The 20,546-nt window shown below is 48.6% G+C and overlaps 1 protein-coding gene across 2 annotated transcripts in view; it reads left to right on the top strand.

The window, feature by feature from the left end:
- HIPK2 (homeodomain interacting protein kinase 2) overlaps positions 1-20,546 on the top strand; it is a 203,192-nt gene that overhangs the window by 61,955 nt on the left and 120,691 nt on the right. For both annotated transcript variants that reach the window (XM_030544271.1, XM_030544266.1), the window contains exon 2: positions 16,996-18,091. In XM_030544271.1, coding sequence (XP_030400131.1) covers positions 16,996-18,091 — 1,096 coding nt within the window. The remainder of the gene's footprint in view (positions 1-16,995; positions 18,092-20,546) is intronic.

Below are 20,546 nucleotides of genomic sequence, written 5' to 3'. Positions count from 1 at the left end.
TGAGCCCCATATTTTCCAATTTAGCTAATATTTCCCCATGTGGAACCGTATCAAATGCCTTACTTAAATCGAGGTAAATTAGATCCACTGCGTTTCCTTTGTCTAAAAAATCTGTTACGTTCTCAAAGAAGGAGATCAGATTGGTTTGGCACGATCTACCTTTTGTAAAAGCATGTTGTATTTTGTCCCAATTACCATTGACCTCAATGTCCTTAACTACTTTCTCCTTCAAAATTTTTTCCAAGGCCTTGCATAATACAGATGTCAAACTGACAGGCCTATAGTACTCGGATCACTTTTTTTTCCTTTCTTAAAAATAGGAACTATGTTAGCAATTCTCCAGTTGTATGGTGTAACCCCTGAGTTTACTGATTCATTAAAAATTCTTGCTAATGGGCTTGCAATTTCATGTGCCAGTTCCTTTAATATTCTTGGATGAAGATTATCTGGGCCCCCTGATTTAGTCCCATTAAGTTGTTTGAGTTTGGCTTCTACCTCAGATGTGGTAATATCTACCTCCATATCCTCATTCCCATTTGTCTTCCTACCATTATCCCTAAGCTCCTCATTAGCCTCATTAAAGACTGAGGCAAAGTATTTGTTTAAATATTGGGCCATGCCTAAATTATCCTTAACCTCCGCTCCATCCTCAGTGTTTAGCGGTCCCACTTCTTCTTTCTTTGTTTTCTTCTTATTTATATGGCTATAGAATCTTTTACTGTTAGTTTTAATTCCCTTTGCAAGGTCCAACTCTACATGGCTTTTGGCCTTTCTTACTTTGTCCCTACATGTTTTGACCTCAATAAGGTAGCTTTCCTTGCTAATCCCTCCCATCTTCCACTCCTTGTAGGCTTTCTGCTTTTTCTTAATCACCTGTCTGAGATGCTTGCTTATCCAGGTTGGTCTACATCTCCTGCCTATGAATTTTTTCCCCTTTTGGGATGCAGGCTTCTGATAGTTTCTGCAACTTTGACTTGAAGTAATTCCAGGCCTCCTCTGCCTTTAGATCCACAAGTTCTTCAGTCCAATCCACTTCCCTAACTAATTTCCTTAATTCTTTAAAGTTAGCCCTTTTGAAATAAAAAAACCCTAGTCTCAGATCTATTTTTGTTTATCCTTCCATCTCATGTGAACTGAATTAGCTCATGATCACTCCAACCAAGGCTGTCCCCTACAACTATGTCTTCTATGAGGTCCTCACTACTCATCAAAACCAAATCTAAAATGGCATCCCCTCTTGTTGGTTCTTCAACTATTTGGTGAAGGAATCCATCCAGGAAAATCTGAGCCCTATTATTATTACTGGCACTTGTCCTCCAGTCTACGTCTGGGAAGTTAAAGTCTCCCATGATCGCACAATTCCCATTAGTCTTTACTTCATTAAAAACATTAAAGAGGTCTCTATCCATATCCAAATCAGATCCCGGCAGTCTGTAGCACACCCCAAGCACTGTCTCAGGGGAGGTTCTAGTAACTTTCTTTCCCAATGTGATTTTTGCCCAGACAGACTCTGTCTTATCTATTCCATCACTTCTTATTTCTTTACAGTCTACTTCATCATTGATATACAATGCTACTCTACCACCTTTGCCTTTATTTCTGTCTATCCTAAACATCACATAGCCTTCAATACCTGTATTCCAGTCATGACTACTATTCCACCATGTTTCTGTTATCCCTATAATATCCGGTTTCACTTCCTGCACCAGTAGCTCTAGTTCCTCCATTTTGTTACCGAGGCTCCTCGCATGGGTATACAGGCATCTTAATTTTTGCCGTTTGGTTTCACTGACATTCTTTACCCGGTTAGGCACAAACATTCTACCACCAGTATCACCAATTAGATTGGTATCTACTCTACCCTTCCTCCTTATGTCCATTCTCATGCCTATAGCTGTATCCTTTCTTACTTCATTTTCTTCCCTCTCAATGTTAAATTCCAGCATGGAGATTACCTGGACATCTCCCAAGCCTCTCCCCCAAATTCCTAGCTTAAAGCTCTCTTAATCAGTTGTGCCATCCTAGAAGCCTATTTCCCTCCTTACTCAGGTGAAGTCCACCCCGAGAGAACAGTCCTCTGTCCATGAATGCCTCCCAGTGGCCATACATCCCAAAGCCCTCCTTATAGCACCACTGCCTGAGCCATCTGTTGATCGCCATAATCTTGTCACACCTTTGTTGCTCTTCTCTAGGAATAGGCAGAATCCCACTGAAGATCTTCTGAGCCTCAGTTTCCTTAAGCATCTTCCCCAGCCTGGCATAGTCTCCCTTGATACATTCCAGTGAGACTCTAGCTGTATCATTTGTTCCCACATGAAGGACAATCTGCAGATTCTTTCCTGCTCCCGTTAGGATCCTCTTCAGCCTCAGGTCCACATCCTGTATCTTAGCACCTGGCAGACAGCACATCCTTCTGTTCTCTGGATCAGCTCTGGTTACAGGCCTGTCTGTTCTTCTCAGTAAGGAGTCCCCAATCACATAGACCAGCCTTTTCCTGGTGACGGTGCGATTCTCCGGTCTATGCCCTGTTCCCTCTGGCTGCAAGTCCTCTTGATTTCTATTGTCCCTTGCAATTCTCCGCAACCCATCTCATATCCTCCTGGGGCTCATATTTGGTGTTTTCTCCATTGACTCTTCCCCTCTTCCTGTAGGACTAGCTGCTCTTCTCTTCTTCCTTGCCCTCTCACCCTCAGCAACCACCTGCTGTGCCCCTTCTTCATTTTCCAATCCGCAAACCTGTTCATGAGCTCTATTTTTCCTTCACTAGCCCGTCTTTTCCTCTGCCTGGTTCTCTTAGTCACATGCTTCCACTGTCCACTTTCTTCACTCAGCAGTCTCCGCTCAGAATTCTTTGGTCCTGCTTCCATCTGCAAGTCTGAGCTTTTCCCTTCAGCCTCCTCATGTCTTTGCTCCATCATCTGCTTTAACCCCCTTCTAAACTCAACCAGAGTTTCCACCTGCATCTCCAATCCTTGGATCTTTTCTTCCATCAGCTCTATCAGGTGGCACTTCATGCAGACGAAACCCTTATCAGGTACCCCCTCCAGGATCATGTACATGCCGCAGCTTCCACATCCAGTCATCTTCATTGTATCTTCCACTGCTGCATCTGTATTGGTCATAGCCTTCCCACCTAAAACCTGTTAGTCCTGGAAACACAAACCAAACCACCACCGCCCACAGCAAAACAAACCGCCAATGGGCACCAGAACACTGGCAGAACACCACCCACTCCCTTCACTAGTCTGTCTTTTCCTCTGCCTAGCTCTCTTAGTCACCCCCGCAAACTCCCCTTGCAAACTCCCACTGAAACTCCCCTGTTTACAGCTCTGTTTGCTGGCTCCTGTGCTGCTGCAGCTGTCTCATGTGGTCTCATTATGCATAGGTGCTTTTCAAAGCTTAGCAGCACCAGGAAACATGTCTCACAAATTAGACCATTCAGAGGCGGGCCACATTAAAGAAGAACACAGCAGATTCTCCATACCCTACAGTTCTTTCCTTCTCTGCCTTCTTAACTGAGGCACAGAAAGGAATATTTTAGCTCCTGCTTCCTCTGGGAAACTGGAAGATATTTATTTTCAAGTGTGTCTTGGGTGCATCAGTTATATGCTATACATAAGCCATGCACTTTCTACAGTTTCAGAGTGGTCCACCTTATTTGATTAGTCTCATTAGAGTTGGTATTGCAACACCCATTTTTTCATGTTCTCTGTGTATATATCAGAGGGGTAGCCCTGTTAGTCTGGATCTGTAAAAAGCAGCAAAGAGTCCTGTGGCACCTTAAAGACTAGCAGATGTATTGGAGCATGAGCTTTCATGGGTGAATGCCCGCATGTCTCTGACGAAGTGGGTATTCACCCACGAAAGCTTATGCTCCAATACATCTGTTAGTCTTTAAGGTGCCACAGGACTCTCTGTGTATATATATATATCTTTCTACTGTATTTTCCACTTTATGCCTCCGATGAAGTGGGTTTTAGCCCATGAAAGCTTATGCCCAAATAAATGTGTTAGTCTCTAAGGTGCCACAAGTACTCCTAGTTCTTTTTCTTTCTACAGTATTATTCAAACAGCCACTGTTGTTCTCTCTGCAGTCAGCAGCCTCTGGTTTCAGTGAGTCAACAGCTCTGCAGGTATTGCAGAAGGTCTTATTTCCTGGTTAATACAGGGCAGGGTCTTACTCTCCTGCCACTCCAAAGGTCTTGGTTATACATAAGCAGTCAGTGCAACAGATAGAGAGGAAAAACAGCAGTGTCTTTCAGATCGTTCCTTGTTTAGCTACCATCTGTAGTTCTTTCAATCTGGGGAGAGGTTTGGGGAGAAGGAGCTGTGATCTTTCCCATGTTTGCTTCTCTGGAACCTATTGGATTTGATATGAACTATTCAGAGGCAGATCTATGATTTGTGTACACATGAAGGAAAATGCTGTCTGAATTAGAAATTACTAGTTAGTGAAGGCTGGGTAAGAAGGGGTGATTGAGACTCAAATCTTTCAACGGAAGCCCTTCAATTAGTTTTAGAATTGTTCCCTTAGTGCACTCTACAAACGTTAACTCCTGTTAATGCTAGGGAGAGTTACACAACTCATATCAAGGACAGAGCAGTCCCCATTAAATCCAGTTACTATCTGTTGTGTGAGAGCCTTAAATGACTACACTAAAACTCATTATTAAAGGAAAGAACTATCAGATTTATTTAATACATCCTATCTGACCCTATTTCTGCATAGGAATAACTAAAACTGTCACAGTCATGACCCAATATGCACGGGTCTTATGTAAAACCAGATATTGATTTTCCAGGGGTTGTTTTGATATTCCAAACAGGGGCGGCTCTAGGCATTTTGCCACTCCAAGCACGGCAGGCAGGCTGCCTTCGGCGGCTTGCCTGCGGAGGGTCCGCTGGTCCCGCGGCTTCGGCGCACGCCTGCGGGAGGTCCTCCGAAGCTGCGGGACCAGCGGACCCTCCGCAGGCACGCCTGCGGGAGGTCTGCTGAAGCCACAGGACCAGCGGACCCTCCACAGGCAAGCCGCCGAGGGCAGCCTGCGTGCCGCCCTCGCGGCGCCGGCAGAGTGCCCCCCGTGGCTTGCCGCCCCAAGCACACATTTAGTGTGCTGGGGCCTGGAGCCGCCCCTGATTCCAGAGTCCTGGTTACCTCTTGACCATCTAAATGGAGTGACAGGGAGTTACCCTGCATCTATGCTTGGGAAAAGGCCACATTTAGGTCAGGCTTAGTTTGTATGTGTTAGGTAAGCCCAACCTAAAGGCAATCACTTTTCCTAGTCAAGACAAAGCCTCTGAGAACTTAGGTGGAGCTCCGGAGGCTAACTTCACGGTAGCCAGAAAGCCCTGTAAACATAGCTGCCAATTCTGTGCTGTGAGAGAAAAAGTCTGCTTCTTAACTCTTCCCTTTCCTGTTCCTGACTGGAAAGTGGGAGAAAGGATGCAGCTGGGGACCAGCCTAAGTCCCCTTCAGCAATGAGAGGTGGCACCACATTGGCAGGATCCTTGTCTGAAATGACTTTAGAGGGGAGAGACAAAGGCAGTTCTAGTGGTGCAGCTACTCCCAGGAAGTCTTTGTAGGTCTATGGGCTGCAGTTTTAGAACTCATGTTCTATGAAGTGTAATACCCTATTTCCCTATTTCCACAATTTTTAGCCTTTCAGTCTCTTGAAGACCCATGGAATGATGGTATTTTTTTAGCAGCTGGGTGGGATGTTCAGAGCACATCAATGTCATATCTAGATTGACCGAGTTGGGTCATCACATAGCAGCATAGGTTTGTTGCTTCCTTTACATCCTTGTTGACCCAAGGAACTAATAAGAGGTTAGAACTGTGAATCATAATCAGGTCTCTAACAGGGAACTGGAGAGCAATAATGACAGGGCCTGACCCTATTCATGTTTTGTATTTTTAATATTATAATTGACCAGAGATCTTAAGGAAAAACCCACCATCATCTCCACAATCATCCTCCAAATACTTTGGGTTCGTGTTTCTCTCAAATTAGACATGCAGACAGCATTACAATAAACATTACTTTTGCTGCAGAAACTCTCTTTCCCACCCCTGGGCTGTCAGTCAGATTATAATTTCCTGGCACAAACTACACTGAGCAGCTAGCCACGCCATTCTCCTATGCCATGTGCCCCCAAAATATCAACTGTGAAAAAATCATCTCAGCAAAGGGAGAGAGATTTAATATTTCTTTTAAAAGAAAAACTCTTCTAGTGCAGTGGTTCTCAATCAGGGGTATGCATACCCCTGGGGGTACGCAAAGGTCTTCCAGGAGATACAGCAACTCATCGAGATATTTGCCTAGTTCTTCTTCGAGTGATTGCTCACATCCATTCCAGTTAGGTGTGCGCGCCGTGCGTGCACGTTCGTCGGAAACTTTTTACCCTAGCAACTCCAGTGGGCCGGCAGGTCGCCCCCTGGAGTGGCGCCGCCATGGCGCCCAATATATATCCCTGCCGGCCCGCCCGCTCCTCAGTTCCTTCTTACCGCCGTGTCGGTCGTTGGAACTGTGGAGCGCGGCATAGCTGTCCTCCACGTCCCTAGCTCTCCTAGTTCTCTATCGTTTATCTTTCGTTCATCTCTAGTCCATTATAGTTGTTAATTAGTTGGTTAAGTAGATAGTTAAGTTAAATAGTTGTTAAGTAGTTCTTCGCCGGGGGCTTAGCCCTTCCCGGCACCCGGCGCCAGGCTCATGCCTGTTTCGCCGGGCTTCAAACAGTGTGCGGCCTGCAAGAAGCCCATGCCTACCAGCGATCCCCACGAAGCGTGCCTGAAGTGCCTCGGGGAATCGCACAGATCTGACAAGTGCCGCATCTGTAAGGCTTTTAAGCCAAGGACAAAGAAGGAGAGGGATCAAAGGCTCCGGACTCTCCTCATGGAGGCGGCACTTGACCCGACGGCTTCGCAGGCCGTGATCTCGGCGCCGGCACCGGATCGCACCGGCACAGAGAAGACTCCCCGGCACCGACCCTCTCCGGCACCGGAGTCAGAACCAAGGCCGTCGAAGTCCAATACTCCGGCCAGGCAGACCCGGCTAGAGCGCCCGGCCTCGACATCGGCCGCGGCGCCGCCGGCACCGTCGACTCCGGGCCCAGCGGGTCCGTCGAGTCCGGTACCGCCGAGCTCCCCCATGAGATCTGGGGTTGAGACAATGGTCCCATCCACACCGGAGACCTTCGCCTCGGCTCGGGACCTCATAGCCCTGACTGAGCCCACTCGGCTGCCACCCCCGGTACCTCCGGTGCGGGTTGTGTCCAGAGGCAAGCCCATGATGTCGGCACCGCCCAGAAGATCTCGTTCACGATCCAGGTCCCGACGTCTTGGGCGCTCCAGGTCCCGCCGCCGCTCGCAGTCCCGGCACCGCTCCCCTCAGCGGTACCGGTCGCACTCGCGGCACCGGTCGACATCGAGACGATCGCGGTCAGGTTCCAGTCGCCGAGACCGGCACCGCGATTCCAGGAGCAGGTCCCGACGCTACTCGCCGCACCGGTCGACCTCCCGGCACCGAGCCGGTGGCAGGTCCCGGTCTCGGTCGACCTCCCGGCACCGAGCCGGTGGCAGGTCTCGGTCGACCTCCCGGCACCGAGCCAGTGGCAGGTCCCGGCACCGAAGCGGCGCCCGGTACCGATCAGGATCCCGGCACCGCGACAGAACCCGGTCCCGATCCCGATCCCGGCACCGATATGACTCCGGGCACCGGTCCCCGGCACCGAGACGATCCTCCGTGCCGGCCCGCGCAGACCCTTACCATCCAGGGTCGGCCCCTCCATGGCCCTCTAGACAGCCGTCCGTATCCTCCCAGACGGACAGCGAGTATGCGCTGGGCACTGACCGGCAGACGGCGCTGTTCGGTGATCCGCCGCTGCAGGACCAAGGCCCACAACAGTGGGGATTCTGGACACCCTGGGCATACCATCAGGCCCAGGGCCCCCAGCAGCTCCCTGCTAGGCCGGCGACTGCGGAGCGTAGGGCTCCTGAAGCCTCGTTGTCTCGCCCCCCTCCCTCCCCGGAAGGGGAAGAAGGGTCCAAGCAGCAAGACTCCGCTGTGGCTCCTGAGGCAGAGGCGAGGGCTGAGGAAGACCCTCAGTTAGACACTCTCGTGCCTGGGGTCTCCTCATCCTCCTCCCCGGATGAGGCGGTGGCGGGTACCTCCTCCAACAGTCCCCCCCCGCTGGATCTCAGGGCGCACCAAGACCTCCTCAGGCGTTTGGCTCAAAATTTGAGTCTGCAGGCAGAGGAGGTCTCGGAGATAGAGGATCCAATTGTGACCATCCTCTCTTCTGATGCTCCCACCAGGGTCGCCCTGCCCTTCATACGGACCATCCAGGCCAACGCCAACACCATCTGGCAGTCCCCGGCCTCCATCCCTCCGACGGCGAAAGGCGTCGAGAGGAAGTACATGGCCCCTTCTAGGGGATACGAATATCTCCATGTACACCCGACTCCGGGTTCACTGGTGGTGCAATCAGTGAACAAAAGGGAGCATCATGGCCAGGAGGCTCCAGCCCCCAAATCCAGAGAAGCCAGGCGGATGGACCTCCTTGGCCGTAAGGTGTATTCGGCTGGGGCGCTGCAGCTCAGGGTCTCCAACCAGCAGGCCCTGCTGAGCAGATATGCCTTTAATTCCTGGGTGGCAGTGGACAAATTTAAGGAGCTGCTGCCACAGGATGCTCGCCAAGAGCTTGCGGCCATCTTGGACGAAGGCAAGAAGGTCGCACGCATGGCCTTGCAAGCCTCCTTGGACGCTGCGGACTCGGCTGCCCGTACCCTCGCGTCAGGAGTTACGATGCGTCGCATCTCCTGGCTGTAGGTTTCCAGCCTTCCGCCGGAGCTCCAGCATACTATACAGGACCTTCCTTTCGAAGGCCAGGGCTTCTTCTCTGACAAGACAGACCCCAGACTCAAGAGTCTGAAAGACAACCGGGTCATTATGCGGTCCCTCGGGATGCACACCCCCGTGATGCAGCGTAGACCCTTTAGGTCGCAGCAACAACAACAACGCAGGCCGTTTTCCCAGTTCCGCCAGCGGCAGGACCTTTACAGGCGCCGCGGCAGGAACGGAAGGCGCAGGCACTCGGGGAACCAAGGGGGGCAGAACCAAGGCTCCTCAAAACCCCCGCCTGGTCCTAAGCCTTCATTTTGAAGGTGCGCCCGAGGGCGCAGTAACAGTTTCCCCTATGGATCCTTCCCCCCCGTTTTCCAACCGCCTTTCGTTTTTCCTCCCGGCGTGGTCCCAAATAACATCGGACCGCTGGGTCTTAAGCATGGTGCAGACGGGATACAGCCTGCAGTTTGTTTCATTCCCTCCTTCCCGCCCTCCTTCCTCGTCCCTCTTCAGGGACCCCTCTCACGAGCAATTCCTTCGGCAGGAGGTGCAGACGCTCCTCAGCAAAGGAGCTATAGAGGCGGTTCCGGAAAGTGAGAAAGGCAAGGGGTTTTATTCCCGCTACTTTCTGATCCCCAAGGCCAAGGGGGGCCTCAGGCCTATCCTCGACCTGCGAGAGCTCAACAAATACCTCGTGAAGTTGAAGTTCCGCATGGTATCCCTGGGGACCATTATTCCATCCCTGGATCCGGGAGACTGGTACGCCGCCCTCGACATGCAGGACGCGTATTTCCACATTGCCATTTGGCCGCGCCACAGACGCTTCCTCCGCTTCGTTGTGGGGACTCTTCATTATCAATTTGCAGTTCTCCCATTTGGCCTGTCCACGGCCCCGAGGGTGTTTACAAAATGCATGGCAGTTGTCGTGGCGCATCTTCGGCGCAACCGTGTCCACGTGTTCCCTTATCTGGACGACTGGTTGATTCGGGGCACGTCGGAACAACAAGTCAACAGCCATGTCCGCGTGATCACCGGCATGTTTGCAAGTCTGGGCCTCTTGATAAACACAGACAAGTCCACCCTGAGGCCCACTCAGAAGGTGGAATTTATCGGGGCCGTCCTGGACGCCACTGTGGGCAGGGCCTCGCTGCCTCTGCAACGGTTTCAGACCATGGTGGCGATCGTTCAACGTTTGCGGTCAGCCCCATTGACGTCAGTGAGGACATGTCTAACCCTGTTGGGCCACAGGGCGGCTTGCACCTTTGTGACCGACTACACTCGGCTCCGCATGAGGCCTCTCCAGTTGTGGCTTATCAGTCATTACAGGCCGGCAAGGCAACCGTTAGACATGTTATTCACAATCCCCCAGAAGGTCTTAGATTCTCTCGGCTGGTGGCTAGACCAGTCCGTATTATGTGCGGGTCTTCCCTTCCACCCCCCTCAGCCCTCGGTATCCCTGACAACGGATGCCTCAGATCTAGGCTGGGGGGCCCACCTAGGGACCCTGCGGACACAGGGCCTGTGGTCTCAGGAGGAGGTGGGGCTACACATCAACATGCGGGAGTTGAGAGCGGTCCGCCTTGCTTGTCAAGCGTTCTGTCATCAGCTTCAGGGTCGTTGTGTCGCCGTGTTCACGGACAACACGATGACCATGTACTATATCAACAAGCAGGGCGGCACCAGGTCCTCCTCCCTGTGCCTCGAGGCGATACGACTCTGGGACTTTTGCGTAGCCCACTCCATTCACCTCAGGGCTTCTTTCCTCCCTGGAGTACGGAACACGCTGGCGGATCGATTGAGCAGATCCTTCCTGTCACACGAGTGGTCCCTTCGCCCAGACGTCGCTCTCTCCATTTTCCGGAGGTGGGGTTATCCCCGGGTGGACCTCTTCGCGTCCAAGGGGAACAGGAAGTGCCAAGCGTTCTGCTCCTTTCAGGGCAGGGAGCCGGGGTCGATAGCGGATGCCTTCCTCATCCAGTGGTCGACCCACCTGTACTATGCGTTTCCCCCGTTCCCCCTGGTCCACAAGGTCCTCCTGAAGGTGCGCAGAGACAGGGCTCTAGTGATCATGGTGGCCCCGGCATGGCCCAGGCAGCACTGGTACACCATGCTGCTGGACTTGGCCGTAGCCGACCCAGTTCCCCTGCCCCTTCATCCGGACCTGATTACCCAGGACCACGGGACCCTCTGTCACCCAGACCTGCAGTCGCTGAACCTAGCGGCGTGGCTCCTGCGTGGCTGACTGGTTCCGAGCTGCGCTGCTCCACGCCTGTGAAGGAGGTGCTCTTGAGCAGCAGGAAACCGTCCACAAGAGCCACATATTCGGCGAAATGGAAACGCTTCTCCTGTTGGTGCGTAGAGAGAAATCTCCGCCCTATGGAAGTTTCGGTAACCGAAATCTTAGACTATGTTTGGTCCCTCAAAGGGCAAGGTCTGGCCTTATCGTCGTTGCGAGTCCACCTAGCAGCTATCTCCACCTTTCACCCGGGTGCGGACGGTCGCTCCGTTTTTTCTCACCTGACGGTGTCGAGATTCCTTAAAGGGCTGGAACGTTTATTCCCTAACGTCCGTCCCCCTGCTCCGACCTGGGATCTTAACCTGGTGTTGTCCCGGCTCATGGGGCCCCCCTTTGAGCCGTTAGCTACTTGCTCCCTGCTCTACCTCTCTTGGAAGACTGCCTTTCTAGTAGCTATCACCTCAGCTAGACGGGTGTCGGAACTCCGAGCTCTTGTGGTAGACCCCCCATATACGGTCTTCCACAAAGACAAGGTGCAGCTGAGACCACACCCTGCTTTTCTGCCCAAGGTGGTCTCAGCCTTCCACGTCAACCAAGAGATTTTCCTTCCGGTTTTTTTCCCAAAACCTCACTCCTCAGGCAGGGAGCAGCAGCTCCACTCGCTGGATGTCCGTAGGGCTCTCGCGTTCTACATAGAGAGGACCAAACCCTTCCGAAAATCCCCCCAGCTTTTCGTGGCGGTAGCAGATCGTATGAAAGGGCTTCCTATCTCCTCCCAGATGGTATCCTCTTGGGTTACGTCCTGTATCAGGACCTGTTATGACTTGGCCCATGTCCCTACGGGCCGTGTGACTGCGCATTCTACCAGGGCGCAGGCGTCGTCGCTGGCTTTCCTCGCCCGTGTGCCCATCCAGGAAATCTGTCGGGCAGCGACCTGGTCATCAGTCCACACCTTTGCTTCCCACTACGCCCTGGTCCAGCAGTTGAGGGAGGATGCGGCCTTTGGAACTGCAGTGCTCCGTGCCGCGACTTCTCACTCCGACCCCACCGCCTAGGTATGGCTTGGGAGTCACCTAACTGGAATGGATGTGAGCAATCACTCGAAGAAGAAAAGACGGTTACTCACCTTTGTAACTGTTGTTCTTCGAGATGTGTTGCTCACATCCATTCCACACCCGCCCTCCTTCCCCACTGTCGGAGTAGCCGGCAAGAAGGAACTGAGGAGCGGGCGGGCCGGCAGGGATATATATTGGGCGCCATGGCGGCGCCACTCCAGGGGGCGACCTGCCGGCCCACTGGAGTTGCTAGGGTAAAAAGTTTCCGACGAACGTGCACGCGCGGCGCGCACACCTAACTGGAATGGATGTGAGCAACACATCTCGAAGAACAACAGTTACAAAGGTGAGTAACCGTCTTTTTTACAACAAGCTGCATAAAAGCACTAGTGAAGTCAGTACAAACTAAAATTTCATATAATGGCTTGTTCGTACTGCTCTATATACTATACACTGAAATGTGAGTACAATATTTGTATTTCAGTTGATTTATTTAATAATTATATGGTAAAACTGAGAAAGTAAGCAATTTGTCAGTAATAGTGTGCTGTGACACTTCTGTATTTTTATATCTGATTTTGCAAGCAAGTAGTTATTAAGTGAGGTGAAACTTGGGAGTATGTAACACAAATCAGACTCCTGAAGGGGATACAGTAGTCTCTCAAGCCACTGTTCTAGTGAATGCTGTGCCTCATGGAGAGTGAAAGGTGCTGGACTGACAGTGCTAGAGTTCAGAGCCCTCTATTTAGGCAGAAGTCAAGTACAGTGTAGGCAGCCACAGTTCTTTGTCCATAGTCCTTATCTGAGGGATGAGTTCTTGTGGTGACAGAGTAGTTCAGTTTTTATGCTCATTCTGTGTTTGTTCTCTCTGTAGAGATTACCAAGAATCTGGTGTCTGGTGCAGAGGGATTTTTAAATGTGCCTCTGTCTCCAGAGAAATGGGACAGAGACCACCAACTTATTTCACTAAGGGGCATATACAGAGATCTGACATCAGCAATTTTTCAGTAACCGCTTACCCTGGTTGGTATCAGGACAGATTCTCAGAGGATGTAAACTGGCATATGCCAATTTACACTAACTGGGGATCTGGCCCTTAATGATGGCTATTAATTACTGTAGCACCTAGATCAGAGTTTTTAACCCCTGGGTCACGACCCAGAATTGGCTCACCAGAATTTGTCAAAGGGTTGCATGAGAGTCCTGGGGATGGGGTATTGGGTCCTGCCCTGGGAGACGGGAGACCCACGGGCCTTATAGAACACACCCCACACTACTGCAGTGGCGTTCCTGCAGCTCTGGTCTCATGGGGCTGGTTGGGCTCAGCTCCCTGCTTCAGGTGTTGCAACCTGGTGCATGAGATCACAGTGCTGCTCAGGTTTGGTCCAGCTGTCCCTCCATCATGATGATGGGGGGTGGAAGTCCAAATTGGAGAGCAGCTCTGTGACCCCATGTGGCAAGGCAGGTCACAGGACCACTCAGATAAATTTGGCCTGTGACCCACCATCCACCAGGCCAAACCTGAGTGGCACTATGACCCTAGAGGTTGCAACGTTTGGAGCAGGAAGCTGAGCCCAGCCAGCCCTGCAGAATAGGGATAGGAGATGCAGGAGATGCCACTCTGGTACACATGGTGTGCTTATTTAGCACTTATTACATCAATGTGTATATTATTTATTGTGGGTAAGAAATATTTAGTAAGCAAATTTTTTTTTTGCACTAAAGTTATTTACTGGGTTATGAGAGGCCATCGAAGTTTACAAATGGTTCCTGAGCCGAAAAGGTTGAGAACCACTAACCTAGATAATTACAGCTGATGCGTTTTGTATCGGTGGCTTTAATTTTGGGGTGACTAGATCATTTAAAGTTATGTTTAGGGATATCTCTTATGGCTCTCTCCCCTTTTTTGTCAGGTTTTTTAACCTTAGGGATGGTGAGCAAGCAGACTGGAATTCAAGCCATAAAGCTATAAGTTACACCTTTACTAGATCCACAATATGTTACCAATTACCTCTGCTTTATTATTCATGTCCCAGGGGAAAACATGCATGCAACCATCCTACTACCCCTGAAAAGTCAGTACTAGAATGAACACTGGGACTCTTTGTAATTAGTGGGAAAACAAACATTGCCCTTGCCTCACATGTGATATTGGTGTACAGGATGACAAGTTGAGTAATTCTGCTGCACTTCTCTGAGCTCACTGTGTACCACATCCTAAGTCATTCATAACAACATTGTCACCCTGTGGAAAGTAGGGAGGAAAGCAGGCGCTGTGGGAGAAGGGTTGAAAGAGCCCAGGAGACTGAATAACAGGGACCTTGAAGGTTTTTTGTTTTTTGTTTATACAAGTGTCAGCAAACAGTGTAGAAAATCACATTAAAGCTAGGGGTCACATCGGTAGATGAGAGCCATCTATACTGCTTCTTCGCTAGAGGTTACAGGAGCTTTACACAGCAGGTTTTGGTGTTGGGGTGGGTGTTCCCCTTGTCCTGATTACATGTTTCTTCGACTTTGCTCTATCTTTAAAAGCTGCTTGGGGCACCAGGGCTGAATATAGGGATTCTGGAGCAAAGTGGAGTGCTCAGCATGCTGGCAAGGGTGAAAGTTACTTAAACGTCTTAGCAGTACTGGGGCTTGGCTCTGGGCCCTGGAAGGGACGGGGCTGTGGATCAGCTTCCCCCCGCCAGCCCTTCAGTGCTGCCCAGTCCGTGCTCCCTGGAGCTCCAGCGGTGATTTAAAGGGCCTGGGGCTCTGGTTGTGGCAGCAGTGGCCGCCAGGCCCTTTTAAATCGTCGGGCCCCAGCCCTCTCTGGGGGGGCAAAAGGGGCCGTGACGTTAAAGCGTTGCCACGGCAGCACTTTAACGTCAGATGTGTACGAGCCCGTACCAGCGGCCACTTGTTAAAGGTACGCTGTACCGCCCACTTTCACCTCTGCGTGGTGGTCATTTACATGCAATTATACCGAATGCACTTTCAGCTCACCTCAGCTATTTCATAAGAGGTTCCTGGTTTCTGCCTCCTGAGAATTAACTGAAAGATTTGTGAGGAAAAAAAGCTGAGCATTGTGCCCTCTCAATTCCCCTCACCTGGAAGGATGTTTCAGGTCATCTGTGTTTTTGTTGTATTTTTGTTAGTGAAACATTCACCCTTCAAATATTTTCTTTTTAAATTGAAAACAAGTCAAGGTATGTTTGCTCTTAAAAATTCAGTGATGGTGAAAGATCAGCATAGTTTTTTTCCCCTCCCTTGTCATTCTTGGGGTTTATTACAAAATAAAGATTTGCAACACTTGATGAGAAGGGGTTGAGGAGGGGTATGGCTTTCTGCTTTAACTCACTCATAGTGTTGGCTTCTTAAATACATATCCACACTCAGCTTTGTGCAATTCACTAATTCTTCTTGCCAGCCCTATAGTCTCCACACTGGGAGGAGAAACCTGGGAGAAGTTCTGTACTTGGTCTTCCACCTTCTATGGATCTCCGGGGGGTTCCCACATTTGTGCCTTTCTAATCACAAGGCTTAGGTTGTTTTTTTTTTTTAAGTACCTGGGTAATTAGTTCTGTTACGTTGTTTTTATAAATATCTACAGAATGTTAACATTTTTAGATTCAAAGAAAAAGATTGCAGGAAAATAGATTTATATCTTTTTTTTTTAATTTTGTGTTAATTTAGAGCTAGATTCTGCTGCTCTCTTATTCATAGCAAATGTTACCTTATTCTAAGAATAGTCCTTTCAACTTTCAGCAGGATCTATTTTCTAGCTATGGTACTACTCATTGTGAATATGAATGGAAAAAATGCGGCCCATTGCTATTTATGAAACCAAGGGAACTGATGGCAGGAGCTAAGGCTAATCTTTGCATAATACCTGTTTTCACTATCCATAAATGCTGAGAAGCATTATGCAAGATTCCCACATACAGTTCTGGCAAGGGACTTCAATTATGACTTGAAACATCACCAGCTATTCCAGTCCTGGGTCCACAAACTTCTCTGTCAGCACACCTCAATTCTGACTTTCAACACCTCTTCCTATTCCCATCCTGGACTTCTACTGAGCAGAAAACATGAACTGTGCAGTGGTTTTATGTGTACAGAAAGAGGACTTGAGTGAGATGCCCCCCCCGTCCCAAAAAACTATGTCATGTATGACATACATCAGGGGTTGAACTTTGCTCCACAGAGGTAAAAGACTATTTCAGTACCCCACTACACCATCTCTCTATCAATGCCAAGGTCTTGCCTGCAGTACAGAGGGAGTTCGATCTAAGTTACGCAACTTCAGCTACGTGAATAACGTAGCTGAAGTCAGCGTACTTAGATCTTCTTACCACGGGGTCCACACTACGCTATGTCGACAGGAGACACTCTCACGTCGACTCCCCTTTTGCTTCTCGTTCAGGTGGAGTACAGGAGTCGATGGGAGAACAATCTGCGATCGATTTAGTGAGTCTTCACTAGACCCCCTAAATTGACTGCTGATGCATCGATTGCTGCATGTCAATCCCCCGGTAAGTGTAGAAAAGCCCTAAGTTGTTGCTGGAGACAATGGGACGAGAAGGATGCTTAGTCGCAAAAGGTAAACCTAATCCTTAGGTTGTTGTTATTAAAAAAGGAGAGAGAGAGACTAATGGTCGCTATTAATATGTATGATTGAGTTAGTACTGACCCTTTGTTTTACTGTACTGCACTTTATTTGCAATGGATACGTCTCCCGGTTTGTAAGAGCCTGATCATTTTCTAGCTGTTGCTGAGGTTTCCCTCCCCATCATCCCATTTTCCCGTATTGAAACTGAAATGAATAAAAAGCTAGGGAAGGAATCTTGACATTGTTGTTTCTTTAAATGTTATGTTGCAGGTATGGCCTCGCATGTGCAAGTTTTCTCCCCTCACACCCTTCAGTCAAGTGCCTTCTGTAGTGTGAAGAAACTGAAAGTGGAACCGAGTTCTAACTGGGATATGACTGGGTACGGCACACATAGCAAAGTCTACAGCCAGACCAAGAACGTGCAGTCCTCTCAAGCTGCAGCAGCAGCAGTCAACGCCTCCCTCCAGATTCCCAACCCAAGTATCCCTTACGAACAGACCATCATCTTTCCAGCAAGCACGGGGCACATCGTGGTGACATCTGCCAGCAGCACTTCCGGTGTCGTTGCAGTGTCTGGGCAAGCATTGGGCGGACCTCACAACCTGATGCGTCGAAGCACTGTGAGTCTTTTGGACACCTACCAAAAATGTGGACTTAAGCGCAAGAGCGAGGAAATTGAGAACACAAGCAGTGTGCAGATAATTGAAGAGCATCCACCAATGATTCAGAACAATGCCAGTGGGGCCACGGTAGCCACTGCCACCACATCCACTGCCACATCCAAAAACAGTGGCTCCAACAGTGAAGGGGATTACCAGCTGGTACAACATGAAGTGCTGTGTTCCATGACCAACACGTATGAAGTATTAGAATTTCTTGGCCGGGGAACCTTTGGACAAGTGGTCAAATGCTGGAAACGTGGCACTAACGAGATTGTAGCTATCAAAATCCTTAAGAACCATCCTTCCTATGCCCGACAAGGTCAGATTGAAGTGAGCATCCTGGCTCGGTTGAGTACAGAAAGTGCAGATGACTACAACTTTGTCCGAGCCTATGAGTGCTTCCAGCACAAAAATCACACTTGCTTGGTCTTTGAAATGTTGGAGCAGAACCTCTATGATTTTCTAAAGCAAAACAAATTCAGCCCTTTGCCCCTTAAGTATATCCGGCCAATCCTCCAGCAGGTAGCAACAGCCCTAATGAAGCTGAAAAGCTTGGGACTGATTCATGCAGATCTCAAGCCAGAGAATATCATGTTGGTAGACCCATCCCGACAACCATACAGGGTCAAGGTCATAGACTTTGGTTCAGCTAGCCACGTGTCTAAGGCTGTGTGTTCAACCTACCTTCAATCCAGATATTACAGGTAAGAGAGTTGTGTCAAATAATGTTAAGGAAGATGTTTTTTTTCTGGAAGGTCCTATAAAAACCTCTATGGTCAGCTGTTTTTTCTTGCCATCTTTTGGGTATGTACTGAATGCTGAATTGTGATGGCTGGGCTCTCATGATGAGCTGTATGTTCATTGCCAAAATGAAAGAAAAGTAATTTAACATCTTAGGGTGATGTGGATAAAAACCATTGTTAATTTGCAAATAACTTTCAAAAACTGACTGATTAGAAAAAGAGTTTGTCAGTTAAAACTGACAATATAATTTAGAAAAGCATCCCCCTCACCGCCAATACTCATGTATCTGATTCCACAGTGTGAGCCAGATCCTCAGGGTTGTTGAGTTGGTGCATTTCCCTGCAAAGTCAATGCAAGCTACAGCGATTTGCTTTTAGAAAGCTTTTTTTTTAACCCTAAACAATGAATTAGCATTTTAAATATAAATAACCAGATTTACAGGCTTCTTTGTATGGCTGAAATGATAGACTTTATAAAAATGATGTGCAACCATATAAAGAAGTTGTCCAAATCCAACAGTTTCCTTGAAATAGTAGTTTTCCAGGCTGTGGGCCCCATGCAAAGCCCATTGGAGTCCACAGTCAGAGTCTCATCGACTGCAGTGGGCTGTGGGTCAGGCCATACTGGAACACATTTTAGTATATAACTTTGTTTTAGTAGTAATTTATTTTCAGTGTTTGAAATTTACTCAGTGTGACAGTCTGTAGTCTTATGTTCACCCCTTTTACAAGACTATGATAAATTTTGTACAGACTATGCCTTGTTAGGTATCATTTGACAACTCATAATTTGCTGATCATTATTGTCCTGATAAAATATTTGTGGCAACATTGTATGTAAAATTATAAAATTCTACTATATAACATTACTGCGAAGTTCCAATTTTGGAAAAGCAGGCACAAACCAGTTATTCAAAGACAAAAGGCAAACTGATGCCTCAGACAGGTGTCGACAAAATCAAATGGACTATCACCCAGTTAAGAGGAAAAGAAACTGCTGGAAGTTCTCATCCCCACAGACTTTCTCTCTCTTGAACTACAGGCTGGAGAACTGAGGGGACACAGCAGTTCATCTATCCAGATTCTACCCTGGGTAATGTCAAAGCCATTAAGAAGGATGAATGAGTATTGTCCATATTTCTGGGTGGGGTTGGGACTGGTATCCTGGCTAAGGTTTATTCATCTTCATTCATTGTGCTTTTTACCCTTTAACCACAGGCAGGTGCTGTCTTAGGGTGAAATTCAGAATTGTGCAGACGGCACACACAAGGCATATGTGCCATTTAAGTTCTACTTAAGTCTGTAATATAGGGCTTTCTTAGTACCTAATCCTTGTGCATAGAGAGGAAAGAGGGTTAGGACACTAGTCTTGCACTTTAGAGACCTGGATTCAATTCCCTATTCCAGAACAGACTGCCTGTTTGCCCTTTAGCCTTTTTGTCCCTCAGTTCCCCATCTGTAAAAATGTAGGATAATAGTGTTTCCCTACCTGACAAGGGGGTTAGGAGGATAAAGATTGCTAAAGATTGTGAAGTGCTGTGAGATATACTGATGAAAAGTGCTACATAAGAGTTAGGTATTATTTGTGCAGCCCCATGGGGGTTAATTTTATCCTTGGAGTGTGTCTTAACTCAAGGAAGCAAACCTTCCTGTGCAGATATTCTCTCTCAAGAACCTTCCTGTTGTCCCAGCCGCTTAGACCCAGAGCATTCCAAGGCTTTAGAACTGTGGTACCTCTGTTATATACAGAGAGAGAATTAGTTTACAGATGACAGCGTCATTTAGACATTTTCGGGAATTCTCTCTGTTGTCATAAGTCTCTGAAACAGCAGTGAACAGTGATATGGTGACTTCTTGAAATGATGATGACTTCCGTGAAATGATAACTTGATGACTGATTTGATCAAAATCTGGCATGGCAGCATGCCTGGCTCATGGGTTAGATACAATAGCTGTTTCTTATGTAAAAGCAGATCAGTTGCTCCACTTCTAAAGAGGATGTTCATCTTTTACAACAGGAGGACTTTTCAACCCCCTTCTCCCCAAATAACTCAGCTTTCAGACAGTACAGGCAAAACCCAGCAGAGCTGGGAGGTGGGGAAGAGTTAATTTTGCCAGTAACAGGAATTTTGACAGCTGTAGAACTGCAGCAGCTGATTTTTATCTGTTTGTCCTTTCCTCTGAAGAAGGCCAAAAAAAGAGAAGAAAAGCCAGTTTATACCTCAGAAGAGGCTTACTAAATGAAATATTCCACCTGATGACAGTCCCATCTTCCAGGGGAGACATGTTTCTGCTATAAATATGCAAAAGCTTTTAGGGCTGCAATTACCTTGCTGGGTTGAAGAAGAAAAAATATAATGCTAATATGGGCATTTTGTTGTTGAGTTATCTGCTTGAGCGGCCCAGGTCCTCAGCT

The sequence above is a fragment of the Gopherus evgoodei genome, chromosome 1 (assembly GCF_007399415.2).
Source record: "Gopherus evgoodei ecotype Sinaloan lineage chromosome 1, rGopEvg1_v1.p, whole genome shotgun sequence".
Lineage (NCBI taxonomy): Eukaryota > Metazoa > Chordata > Testudines > Testudinidae > Gopherus > Gopherus evgoodei.
This window is presented reverse-complemented; position numbering and strand designations above follow the sequence as displayed.